Source organism: Aotus nancymaae, unplaced genomic scaffold (genome assembly GCF_030222135.1).
Source record: "Aotus nancymaae isolate 86718 unplaced genomic scaffold, 86718_ANA_hifiasm-v0.15.2.pri h1tg000014l, whole genome shotgun sequence".
In the NCBI taxonomy this organism is placed as follows: domain Eukaryota; kingdom Metazoa; phylum Chordata; class Mammalia; order Primates; family Aotidae; genus Aotus; species Aotus nancymaae.
The window spans coordinates 35377210-35389430 of NW_026988425.1; the positions used below are offsets into that span (position 1 = coordinate 35377210).

Below are 12221 nucleotides of genomic sequence, written 5' to 3' on the forward strand. Positions count from 1 at the left end.
ACACACACACACACACACACGTGCACACATACATCCTACTTGTTCTGTTTCCCTGAAGAATCTTGACTACACTATTTTATCTGGTTGTTGTGAAAATTAATGAGGTAATGTATATGACACCATTTGTTAATTTTAAAGTACTATAGCACATAAGGATGGTTGTCTGCCTAGTACATGTAATGTGTAATAAGCTTTGCTGACACTGTATAGACATGTAAATTAACATTTACAATGTGGTCATAGAGTCAATGTTAGTGATAAATGGATTCAAAATATCATAGGAGAAGCTAGAAGATAGCAACAAGTTGGGAGAGAAGCCTCCTAGACTTGTGTTCTGGACTGATAGAGCATTTGTTGCCATAGTAAACTCGATGTGGACAGGAAACCATGGCTTAATTGGCTTAGTTCAATTTACATATTCAGCATCTAGTGTAACACTTTGGACACTGTTGTTGTCCAGGTAACTGCTAAAGAATAAGTGACTTTTATGTACATAATCACTTCAAAATTACACTTTTGTGAGTGACTAGGTGACTTTGTATTAACTGGAGCATTAACACAAAGCACTTTAGCATATGCATGGTGGGTTAGAAAATATGTATGTGTTGAGGCTGGGCATGGTGGCTCACGCCTGTAATCCCAGCACTTTGGGAGGCCGAGGCGGGTAGATCACAAGGTCAGGAGTTTGAGACTAGCCTGGCCAATATGGTGAAACCCTATCTCTAATAAAGATACAAAAATTAGCAGGATGTGGTGGCGCACACCTGTAGTCCCAGCTACTCGGGAGGCTGAAGCAGAAGAATCACTTGAACACGGGAGGCGGAGGTTGCAGTGAGCCAAGATTGCGCCACTGCACTCTAGCCTGGGTGACAGCAAGACTGTATCTAAAAAAAAAAAAATATATATATATATATATATATACACACACACATATATATATATATATATTTGAAGCTGGTCATGCCTTCAGAAGTGTCGAATGTCAGTTAATCATAGTCTGTATGCTAAATAATGGAGCTAGAACCTTAGGCTGGCTGGGGAAAGCCAAAGCCATGAACCAAGGATGATACCATGAATAAATACACAGCCAGACCTCACTCTCTAAAACTAATAGCTTTGCTTCCTGGGACCTTTGCTGAACTTTGCATAATAACAAGGTGCAAAAATAACTTGGAGGAAAAATCAGGGCACTGCTCTGAATGAATACTTTAAAAACTCCAGGACAGTAACTGGAATGCTATTTAGCAACACAGCAAACACTACCCAGTGTCACTTGTCAGCTCAAATCACTAGATGACATTCCTTGTAGCAGTCAATGGCCAGTCTGGACTGCATTAGCATGCTTCACAACTTTATGGATTGTGGCTTATGTGGGCAGCTATTTTGAGACTCAGGCATGGAAGAATATGGTTGCTTTCAAAATAATCTAGGCAAAAAGCTAAGTCTGAGAAAAAAGACCAGTCTTGTGGGTATTTTGGGAAGTATGTCATCATAGTGATTATTTCCAGGCTTCTCTGGATATGGTCAGTGTGGTGGTTAATGCTGAGTGTCAACTGGATTGGATTGAAGGATACAGAGTATTGATCCTGGGTGTTTCTGTGAGACTGTTGCCAAAGGAGATTAACATTTGAGTCAGTGGGGCTAAGGAAGGCAGACCCACCCTTAATCTGGAGGCACAATCTAATCAGCTGCCAGGGAATATAAAGCAGACAGAAAAACTTGAAAAGGTAAGACTGGCCTAGCCTCCCAGCCTATGTCTTTCTCCCATGCTTTTTGCCCTTGAACATTGGATTCCAAATTCTTCAGTTTTGGGACTTGGACTGGCTCTCCTTGCTCCTCAGCTGGCAGACAGCCTATTGTGGGACCTTGTGATCATGTAAGTTAATACTTATAACTCCCATATATATATATCACACACACACACACACACACACACACACACACACACACACACTATTAGTTCTATCCCTCTAGAGAACCCTGACTAATACAGCCAGTAAAGAAGAGACCTTCAAGATAGCCTGCCTTGAATTAAAACAACAATGAGGTATCATTTTCCATCTATAAAATTGAGAAGGAATTTTTAAAAATAATGGTATTACTGAGAACATGCCCCAACTGCTGATAGGAAGGTCATTTGGCCAAAACCATTTTTTAAGAATGCCTAATCCTTTGACACCACAATTTCACCTCAAAGAATTTATGCCAAGAAAATAATCCCATATCAGTGCAAAGATCTATTCTTTAGTTTAAGTGCAGCCCAGTGTTCATTATAATAGTTAAAATATTAGAAATAAATAATATGTCTAACAGTAGAGAATTACCTAAAGGAATTTTGTTACATCCATATAAAGGAAAAGTGTGAAACTATTAAAAATAAGGTTGTAGAAGAATATTTGATGACCTGGAAATTTGTTCATCCTCTGTTGTTAAGTTAAAAGCAGTTTACAAAACACTGTTTACAAGTGTCCATAACAAGTCTATGTTGTTTAAAAATCAAGCAAAAGAAGAATCCATACATGTGCACAGAAGAAAAGTCTAAAAGTCTCTACATTGAAATGTTAATAGCAATTATCTTTGGGTGGCGGGGTTACAGGTGACTTCTATAATCTTCTTTAGGCTCACCCTCACCAAAGTTTCTATTAAAAATATTATATTAGCAATTGAAGTGGGGAGAAGTCAAAGGATTTCAAACATTTCAAACAAAGTGAATGGGAAACCAAAAAAACCTCTAATGAACTAGAATTGTCTACTAACAGAGAAGCAGGATCATTTTACAGTGCTGTGTCTTAACCCTGACACATTCTAGGACTTTACATTCTAGGGTACTTGGTTCAAAATGTATTTGAGCCCTAGTAGTACAGCGTGGTCTAAAAAGTTCACAATGTTTTCATTTACCATGAAGTATTTTCTGCCCACACTATACTAAGCCTTGTACATCATGAAGTCACTTTATACAGCTCCAGGAACTGATGCAGAGAAGTGGCCTGACACATTCACGTGACTGTTAGCACACAGATTCCATCTTGGAAATGGAAGATTTTGGCCCTTTAGCCAACACTCTCTACACCACTGAAATCTAAAACTAAATCTAAAATTTAAAAAATTTGTCTCTGGAAAAATAATTAAAAAGCTCATGTCCTAGACCCACACATAAAAAGATCTATCCTAGGTTATTGAGGAGAAGTTAGAAGTATCTGGTGAATCCTTAACCTCTGTAGAGTGATGATGTCATCCACGAGAGACCCAGCCGTTCCCACAAGTGTCCTTTGCTGTCCCTGACAGGGTGGATTGGAGGGATCATCTTGTCTCTCCATGTCAACCATCTGCCACTAACTCTGCTGGCTGGGGAGTGGATTTGAAAATTTAAAAAGACTGATAGTGAAAATGGCTGGGAGGTAGATAGTTGAGTTTGAATGAGTGCCCATCAAGTGATATGTGACACTTTTCCCTGTCTGTCTCCAGCTGTCTCTGGACCATAAAAAGGAAAAAGTCAAGAATATATTTATTTTTCCCACAATGAATGAGCCAGAGATCCAGACAAAATTAGGCTTAAACAAAGTGAAAAAGTGTCCCACTAGTGGTAGGACAGTAGAGAAACCTCCAGACTAACTTAAAGCTATCCTCAGCTGAATCCCCCTTGTAGCTTACTCAGCCTTGCCGAGATGGGTGTTTTGAATTAGACAAAATCTAGCATACTCTAAAAAACTGACAGTGGATAGAAGTTTAAGCATATAAGTTTCAGAATGACAGCTCCAAGGAATATGCATTCTTGACAGTCTTCCATAGTCCTTTAAAAATCAATAGTGAATCCAAGTTAACCCACCCTTATGCATCACTATTATGTCAGAGCTTCCCCGGGTCGTTCACCAGCCCACCATCAGGAATGTAAATGCACAGAAGGTCACAGAACACACAACTCATGAGCTGGACTGACTCACCTTGCTGTCGCTGGTCCTCCTGCAGCTTCAACTTACAGGTGTGCAAACTGCCAAGCAGGTGACTGCTGCCTTTTCTTGGTATAGTAGTCATGGTCCTAGCAGTATGGCTGTGACTCAAGGATCACTAGATCACCTCCTTCTCTTGTCCAGTCACCTAAAATGGCCTTCACCAGATACCCAGAACTACATAGGTACATGCAGATCTTGTCTTTGCATGTACAACATATGCTCCTCTACTAAACTTCCAAGATTTTTCTAGTCGTGATTCTTGAAATAAATAATCACAAATGTTACTTCTCCTAAATATAAAGATGCCAGTTCATCTGGCTAAAAACACAACTTAATTCTTTCATTTCAAAACAAATTGAAACTATGCCCCCTTATAATGTAAAATTCTACAAATTAACTATTTCTAACAGATTACAGTTTTGGCATTTTTAAATTCCTTTTGCTGACATGAAATCGAATGCCTCCAGCTTTTAGAGAGGACTGCTAAAGTAACACATACACAAAGAAAAAAAATGCTGCTGAGTTAAGTCAAGTGATTTCTAAGCCTGATCTGAGTTACCCTGGGTGACAGCTGAAAGTGTACAGTTCTTAAGGGAGGCTGGAAGGAGGAGGAGCAAAGTGGGCTAGGATGATTAGCATAAAGAGGCAGGCAAGATGGGCGTTGGAGCTGCTTTGAATAATAGTGACCAAAGCACAGATTCTAAGATGCCCTGCCATTATGTTACAGTAATTGAGTACCTGATTTCTGCCACTTTGTTTGTAATTAATATGCAAGCTGAAGCAGGAGTTTATACCGCATGGACATTCATTTGTACATGTGAAATCTAAAAGGTATAAATGGAACTGGTAATGAGCTCATGGAAATGTACTGCTGGAACTTTCAATTTCTGTAAACACCTCCTAGTCTTTGGAAGGGAGCAGTTAGAGGGCAGCCTTCCTGCCAAGGCAACTAGAGTTCTGGAAGAAAAATAAACACATAAAACATTATCTTTCCAGAGTCCTGTTTCTGTTTCCCTTTTAGAGTTCCTATTGCTACTTCTAGGTCATAGAAGAAAGTAATTTCCAGTTTTACTTGTTGGCTATTTCATTACTATTTAAAAGCATAAACCCCAAACACCTTTAATTTAACTTCAGAGCCTGCCACAACTGAAGTCATAATAAATGCTGGTAGGTCCTGCCCTTCAAGAGTCACAGCTCTTCCCAAATTTAGAAAGAAGGTAGTGAGCAGGACTAAGGAGAAAGGCAGAGCTGTTTAGCCTCAGGGTCTGGACTCTGCAACTTCTTATATATATTTGGAAATTGATGTTAAACTTGACACTGTTATGAACTTACCTCCTAACCAGATCTGCGTGGCTGCCCTCATTTTACTTTGAGGCAATCAATAATTCCCCAAGTATAGTCTGGTTTATGAAAATCTTTGTGAAATAGATGATTGCTCTTTTGTAATTCTTGAATGCTTTAATTGTTTCAGTAGTCTATCTGCTGCTGTTTTCGGCCTGTCACAGTGTAACAGATGACAGAAGTGTTTTGCTACTTTGAAAGTGAGTCTTGTTATTGGAGAGCCATAGTTTCTACTTTAAATGTCTGCTATTCATCTCATCTTCCACAAAAGCTATGGTGGAAAGCCAGGTGATTTTTGCTGAATAATGTAAAGTTATTGATATTTTATCAAGTTATGTACCTCACTAATAAGCATGTTATTATACAGTACAAAACTGTAAGCCAGCCCTTTTGAGAAATACATTTAAAAATGTTTTATGATGAAAAAATTTAGAAACACATGACTAGGAGAGAGTAGCACAATAAGCCCTGCATACTCATCACTTGGATTCAATAATTATCAACTCATAGACAATCATGTCTCAAAACTATGTGTTTTATCATAGCCATTCTCTCCCTTATTACACCACTGGAGTTGAAGCATTCAGACAGCATTGCATTAATAAATATTTCAGTATATATTTCTAAAATGTGAGGATTTAAAAATAGATAGTCATAATAAGATAGTCCTGCTTGTTACAATTAAATGTGATGCTTTACATTGTGTGAACTGCCTGTAATTAAATATTCAAGCAGTGTTCTTATTTTCCTGATTGTCTCATAAACTTTTTTATCTTTACTTTTTTTTTGCAAATTGAGACCTAAAGGGCCACACATTGTATTTGGTTGATATGTTTCTTAAGTCTTTTTTAATCTATAGTTTCATCTCAGAGATAAATGTTGCTTGGAGATGAATATCTACACTTACCCTAATTTATGTCTGATTTGTCAAGGAAGCCCCCTAGATGCCTCAATTTTTCTTCCTCAGGGGAAAAAAGAGAAGAAAAGGAATGGTCATCTGGCCATGGAGGTTAAGACATCCAGCTTTCTTGTTTACGGTGCTCTCATTCACGCGTGGTGTAACCTTGACCCAGGCACATAACATCTCTGGGTTTGTGTCTTCATTTGTCATATGAAACAAATGTTTGTTAAGCAATGTGAAAAATTATTCAACACTCATTCTTTGGATATAAAGGCCTGGGAAAGGGAGGAGTATCCTGCTTTGTCTCTGACTAGAGCCTAAGGAGAAAGAAATAGATTTAAAACTAAAATCTGGGTAGGATTTAGGGATGTATTTGAAAATCTAGCCTCTCAGTTTTCAAACTTAGCTAAGTATCATAATTACCTGGTCAGTGTTGTAAAGATGTAGATTCCTGAACCCCAGCCGCACAGTCTGATGTCTAAGGTGGAGTCTGGAATCTATGTATTTTTATAATTCCTCTGGTCTAAATAAACAAGCATTACCTGCTTAAACAGGGCTGGTTTGTTCCACTATTTCACTATATCTTTCTTGAGGCCTGATAAAACCAAACAAACACTCCTTAAACAGTAATTTCAAGTGCCACAACATAACGGGACAGGGAGGATACAAAGGAATGCTACTGGTTCCTCTTTTGTGCATCAACAAGGCAGTCCTGGGCAGTGGCCCTGTGATGGATTAGCCAAGTCAAGGGACCCTGGCTGGGTTCTGATACTGCGTGTTGAGTTCCACTGCTGTTCTTGAAGGAGTCTCTGGTTTGATTTACCAGTTTCCACTGGAAATCAGCCAGTATGGCAGAAAGCAGCATGTTACAGGAGTACATAAGATAAACTCGGATGTATTGGCTGCAGTGGGATGGGAGACTACTTTGCTTCCCCCTTTCACCACTTACTTTCCAGAAACACCACCAAATTAGTTCACAATGGGCATATTGTACCTTTCTTTTTGCTTCTAAATGAAAACAAGAAATCAGATTGCAGAAGTCTGGCTGGATCAAGAAACAGGTGAGTCATCTTTGGCATTTTTACTTATAATTGATTAAAAATGAATTTGAATCTTATAAAATCCAAACTTCTTCCCTTATCAACTCTCTGTTATCCATCCCCCCTCAAAATACCACTGGTTTCCCTTTCCTGGGTTTTTCCTTATCGCCATAACTTCTCTGCTTGATCTATGTCTTTGTACTTCTGGAATAGTAAAGTGAAATGGCGCATCTCAGATAATCAGTCGTATCAGCTGGCACTTTGGGGGTGGATACTTCCAAAAATTGATATTTTATTGTTAGAATTTATACCTCAGAAAGCATAATGTGTGGTTGAATAAGCTAAATGGAATTAAGTTTATAGAAGGGTTTCCTTTTCTCAGTTGAACCATATTCAAAAAGCAGAAACACATGCATTTAAAATTAGTCCACCAGTGAGTTACTCGTTTAGTTAATAACCTGCCATGTTTCAAAAGCATTTGTGATGTCTAGTCTGCAAGTATATATGTTCTTTGAAGGCCTTTGAATGAAAGGTGTTACATAAATAAAAAGCAACAGTATTGAATTTATCACTTTCATCCTTAAAGAATAAGCTTAAAGACCCCTAACAGAATGCAAACATGAAAACTGTGAGCCCCTGGGATTAGCTTCACTATGATCCCCAATGTATTGCAGGAATTATTAAATGGTCATTATAGTTGAAGGCTGATGAATTAGCGTTTAGATTTTAGATTTTCTGTTGATTTTTTTTTTAAAAATCTCTTGCTCCTTTATATCAAGCAGTGGTTAATTTTGTTTTCCAGATTGCTCTTCCTTACTATACAATCAGAGATACTGTAGATGAGAACGTTGAGTTTCAGGATCCCTATGGTATATATTGTAAAGCCTCCACAAAGGCAGGCTTTTCTGGCTAACCAGAGCCATGTTACTACTCCAAGGTACTATAGTGTTTAGCTCATAGAGTTTCCCAGGTGGCACAATTGGCTGGATTCCCATAATTGCCATCTGTAAAAACATAGGAAACACAAATAATGATAGAGATTGTTTCACTTGAATACTTGCTCCTGTCCATGGATTCAAGAGACTACACTGGCATAGCACCAAACTGCTTACTTATCAACTTATCAAAGGTGTTCTCTATCCTGAAATTGCTACAATTGATCTTTAATCCATTGAACACCAATATTTGGATCGTGTTTATCATAAATATTGCCTCACTACATAAACTGCACTGGCAGTTCAAACTAATTTTGGCCCTTTCGCTGATGAGCCTTAGATTTGGCTGCCGCAGGGCTCCCTCTGGAGGTCGGCAGAGTCCAAGTTCAGTTAATATTAAAATAGCCTTGGCCTTGGCACAAGATAAACCCATGTCTTTTCATCCAGCGCCCACAAGAATGGAGTCCTGTATTTGGGAGCTTAGAAGATGATTATCTGTATCTGAGGCTGGAGGAAAGTTACTTGATTATCCTCCTATAAGTGAAATGTGATCACTGCTATGTGCTGGTATTTGATCTTCTGAAGCTTTACAATTTTCTATATTTACTGAAGTATTTTAGCTACAGTGAAAACAAAACAAAATAAAACCATAGGTCAGAAAAATGCCAGGTTTTATTTTATTTGTTTGTTTTAGTGACACAGAAACCCAGAGTAAGGTGGTTCTGGTTCTATGATGACCATCCTCTGGGTAGGATCAAATGATCCCACAGTGTCTGAATTCCATCTAGAAGTATTTGAAGCACATAGGCATTGGAATCAATGGGTTTGCAGCACAACTTAACTCTTTGAAGGTAAATATGCACTAACTGGGATCAGTTCAAAAATAAAGCAAATTAGCTTGCACAAAATCAGACTTTTACTACTTCATTTGAATTGGCATTTGCAGGAATAAAATAAGAGCAAACCATGTTTCTCACTCCCTCCCTAATAATTTCTTCTTTCCTTTTAGTAGGTTTATTGGTTATTTACTCCTTTCTTTCTTCCTTCCTTCTTTCCCCTTTTCTTTCACTTATTTTCTTTTATGTTAATTAGGTGAACTATAACATAATTTTGACGTATTAAAAATAAATTATTCTATATCTTATATTTGCTTCAAAATAACATAGGAGAGGGAGATATGAGGAGATAGAGATTAAAGAAGATTGGCTATAAACATAATTATTAAAACTGAATCATGAGTACATGGGGATTTATCCTGCTTTCGTGTCTACTGTAGCATATTTTATAATTTTTGTGATAAAGCACTTTAAAATATAATTATTCTTAATAAATCTGATTGAAAGGGTACAAGGAACAGGCAATGTGCTAGATTTATTAGAGTGTGTCAGCAACTCTTCACTTTTTTACTTTTTGTTATGCAATGCACACACAAAATTATTTTAAAATGTTAACATTCATAATGTATTAGTGTGGCAGTACTACGTGAATATCATTCATAAACATACATACAAACCCACATCAGGGTACATTCTCAAGCATTTGTTGTTGACAGGGGTGCATGATCGTCAAGTTCAGAGACCTCCATGACAGAGGAAGAGGGCTGGACCTTGTGGGAGGATGACGCTCTCATTTAAAGAAAACAGTCATTTTACTTCTTCCTTCTCAACTGTACAGCTGTTCTTTTCTACATCCTTCTTCTAATTTTATTAGTACTTTTTAAATTCTACTTCCAAAATAAAATTGAGTGTGTCTTACCCAGTTTAGACTGCTATACAAGATTGTAATAGACAAGATAGCTTATAAACAACAGAAATTTATTTCTCACAGTTATGGAGGCTAGGAAGTGCAAGATCAAGGCACAAGCATAGTCAAGTTCTGGTGAGGACCTTCTTCCAGACTGCAGACTGCTATCTTCTAATATTCTCACATGGCGGAGAGGGTGAGAGAACTCTCTGAAGTCACTTTTATAAAGGCACAAACCCCATTTATGAGGGCCCCATCCACATGGCCTAATTACCTCCCAAATGCTTGCCTCCTAATGCTATCACATTGGAGATTAGGATTTCAACATAATAATTTGGGAGAGGGAGTACAAAAGATTTAGTGTTTAACAAGTTGCCTTCTCAAGGGTGGAAGAGAGTTTTTAATCCAAATTCAGCTCCATGACGGGCCAATGAAGAAAAACTGTCTATGAGCTATTTAGATTCCCTTACTTCTTGCTGTTGAACTAAAACTACTTGCTTCCTAGCCCATTGATGCTGTATATTAATGCGAGCAAGCATGTGTGCGTGCGTGCGTGCACACACACACCCCTCTTATCCCTTCCTGGCATTTGCAGCTGTCACAAGAGGATCAAGTGTTATAGCTTAGATATTGATCTTTGGCTTCAAACAACAGCAGTACCTAATGAGCTGCAGGTGGGAAATCCTAGGACCCCAAGAAAGCTCCCTGAACAGTTGTATGAGTACCATGACCATCGAAGTCCTTCCTCATTGCTCAGTGAGGACCCAGAGAGACTGGACTTGGAAAAGCTGCAAGAGTCAGAATATAGGATCTTTTTCATGGCCTTAGGGGTAACCATATGAAAGTGGTGGAGAATAAATCAAGAAAGAATCAGCCTTCTACTTTTAATCCTTTAAATTGCTCCTCAAATAGTGAGAGCCTGAAGCTCTCCCAGGACCTCTGAAACCTAAAATTAAGTGTTATTGGCACAATTAGACAAAACTACTGAATGTTTTTCTGCTCCCCTTTTCTGTGTATTACAAATATCAGCTATATTAGCAAACTTATACTTCTTCATTGTCAGCTTTTTCAAAGTAAAAAGTGTTTTTAGGATCAGGATAAGCAAAGAAAACATGATCCTAGAGATCATTATACAATGTATGCAATATCATGTGTCACTTAAAACTAAAAAGAGAGATTGAATCTTAAATAGAAATTTTAATAAGGCAATTGAGAAAGGGTGTTTTAAAATTACTTATTGGAGAAACTAATCAAAATAGCAGGCTGAGCATACACTTCCAAATACATTTAAATGATATAAAAGTTATACAGAGAAATAAAAAATATAGATGAACATGCATTAGAAAGTTATCTTTAAGTATCTGCCATTATTGGATCATTAAAAGAACTTACTGGAAGTAAAAAAGAGATAGGATCTGAACAATAAGAGCAGAATAAACTAGTAAAAGAAAAGGCTCAGAGCCAATAAATATGCATATCATTGCATATTAATGGAAGAAATGCCTGTGAAACAGTCCTGTTTATCTGTAGGATAAATCCTGGCAATTGTCCATTAAAGTGTGAATTATCTGCCTGGGAAAGGTTTTTAAACAGAAACCAGAAAGAGAAGCAGAGCCAGAAGTGCCCTAGGACCTTTCTTTTTCCCCTTCCCCATGGGGAGGGGTGAGGAGAGAAACTGATAATTGGAGAATGTCTTCAGGCTGCCTATCTGTTCTATATCCAAAACCCAAAAGTGAAGTTTGTCAACACAACCAGTGTGCTTACACAAAGCTTGTGGTCAACCCTTAGGAAAAGGCTGCTGGAGAAAAAGACCCACAAAGCTGCAGAGGAAAATCATGCTAACTCCCTATACTAATCAAACTAGATTTTTACCCACAAACATGAACTACCAATGCAGAATATTTGAGGAAAACTAATAGCAGAAAGGAAAAGGACCAGAATGAGCAAACAGAACAGATGACCCTAGAAAACATAAAAATAACACAAGAAACTGAAGAGACCTTAACAAATTTTAATTGATGTCCTGAGAAAAAGATAGGGTATTGCATCCATAATATAAGAATAGACTGCCATAAAAATGAGCTATCATAGAAAAATTCTTGAAAATTAAGAATAAGATTGCCAAAACAAAATCTCTAAAAAGCTGAACCCAATGATGAACATGAATAAGGTAGAATTAGTCATATAGAAGGTAAGATCAAGGAAATCTCAAAGAATACAGAGCAAAAAGACAGAAAAATGGGTGAACAAGTTGAAATTGAAGCATAGAAGGTCAGTCTTAGGAAGTCTCTCTGTCACTTCACTAATGAGC

General features: G+C 37.7%; 1 protein-coding gene and 1 long non-coding RNA gene across 2 annotated transcripts in view; one reads left to right on the forward strand and one right to left on the reverse strand.

The window, feature by feature from the left end:
- Nucleotides 1-4521, reverse strand: part of RANBP3L (RAN binding protein 3 like) — a 53431-nt gene extending 48910 nt beyond the window's left edge. Inside the window, exon 1 of the mRNA XM_012459991.2 lies at nt 3942-4521. Within this exon, the coding sequence (XP_012315414.1) occupies nt 3942-4032 (91 nt within the window). The 5' untranslated portion in view covers nt 4033-4521. The remainder of the gene's footprint in view (nt 1-3941) is intronic.
- LOC110568472 (uncharacterized) overlaps nt 1-12221 on the forward strand; it is a 140082-nt gene that overhangs the window by 16049 nt on the left and 111812 nt on the right. The window lies entirely within an intron of this gene.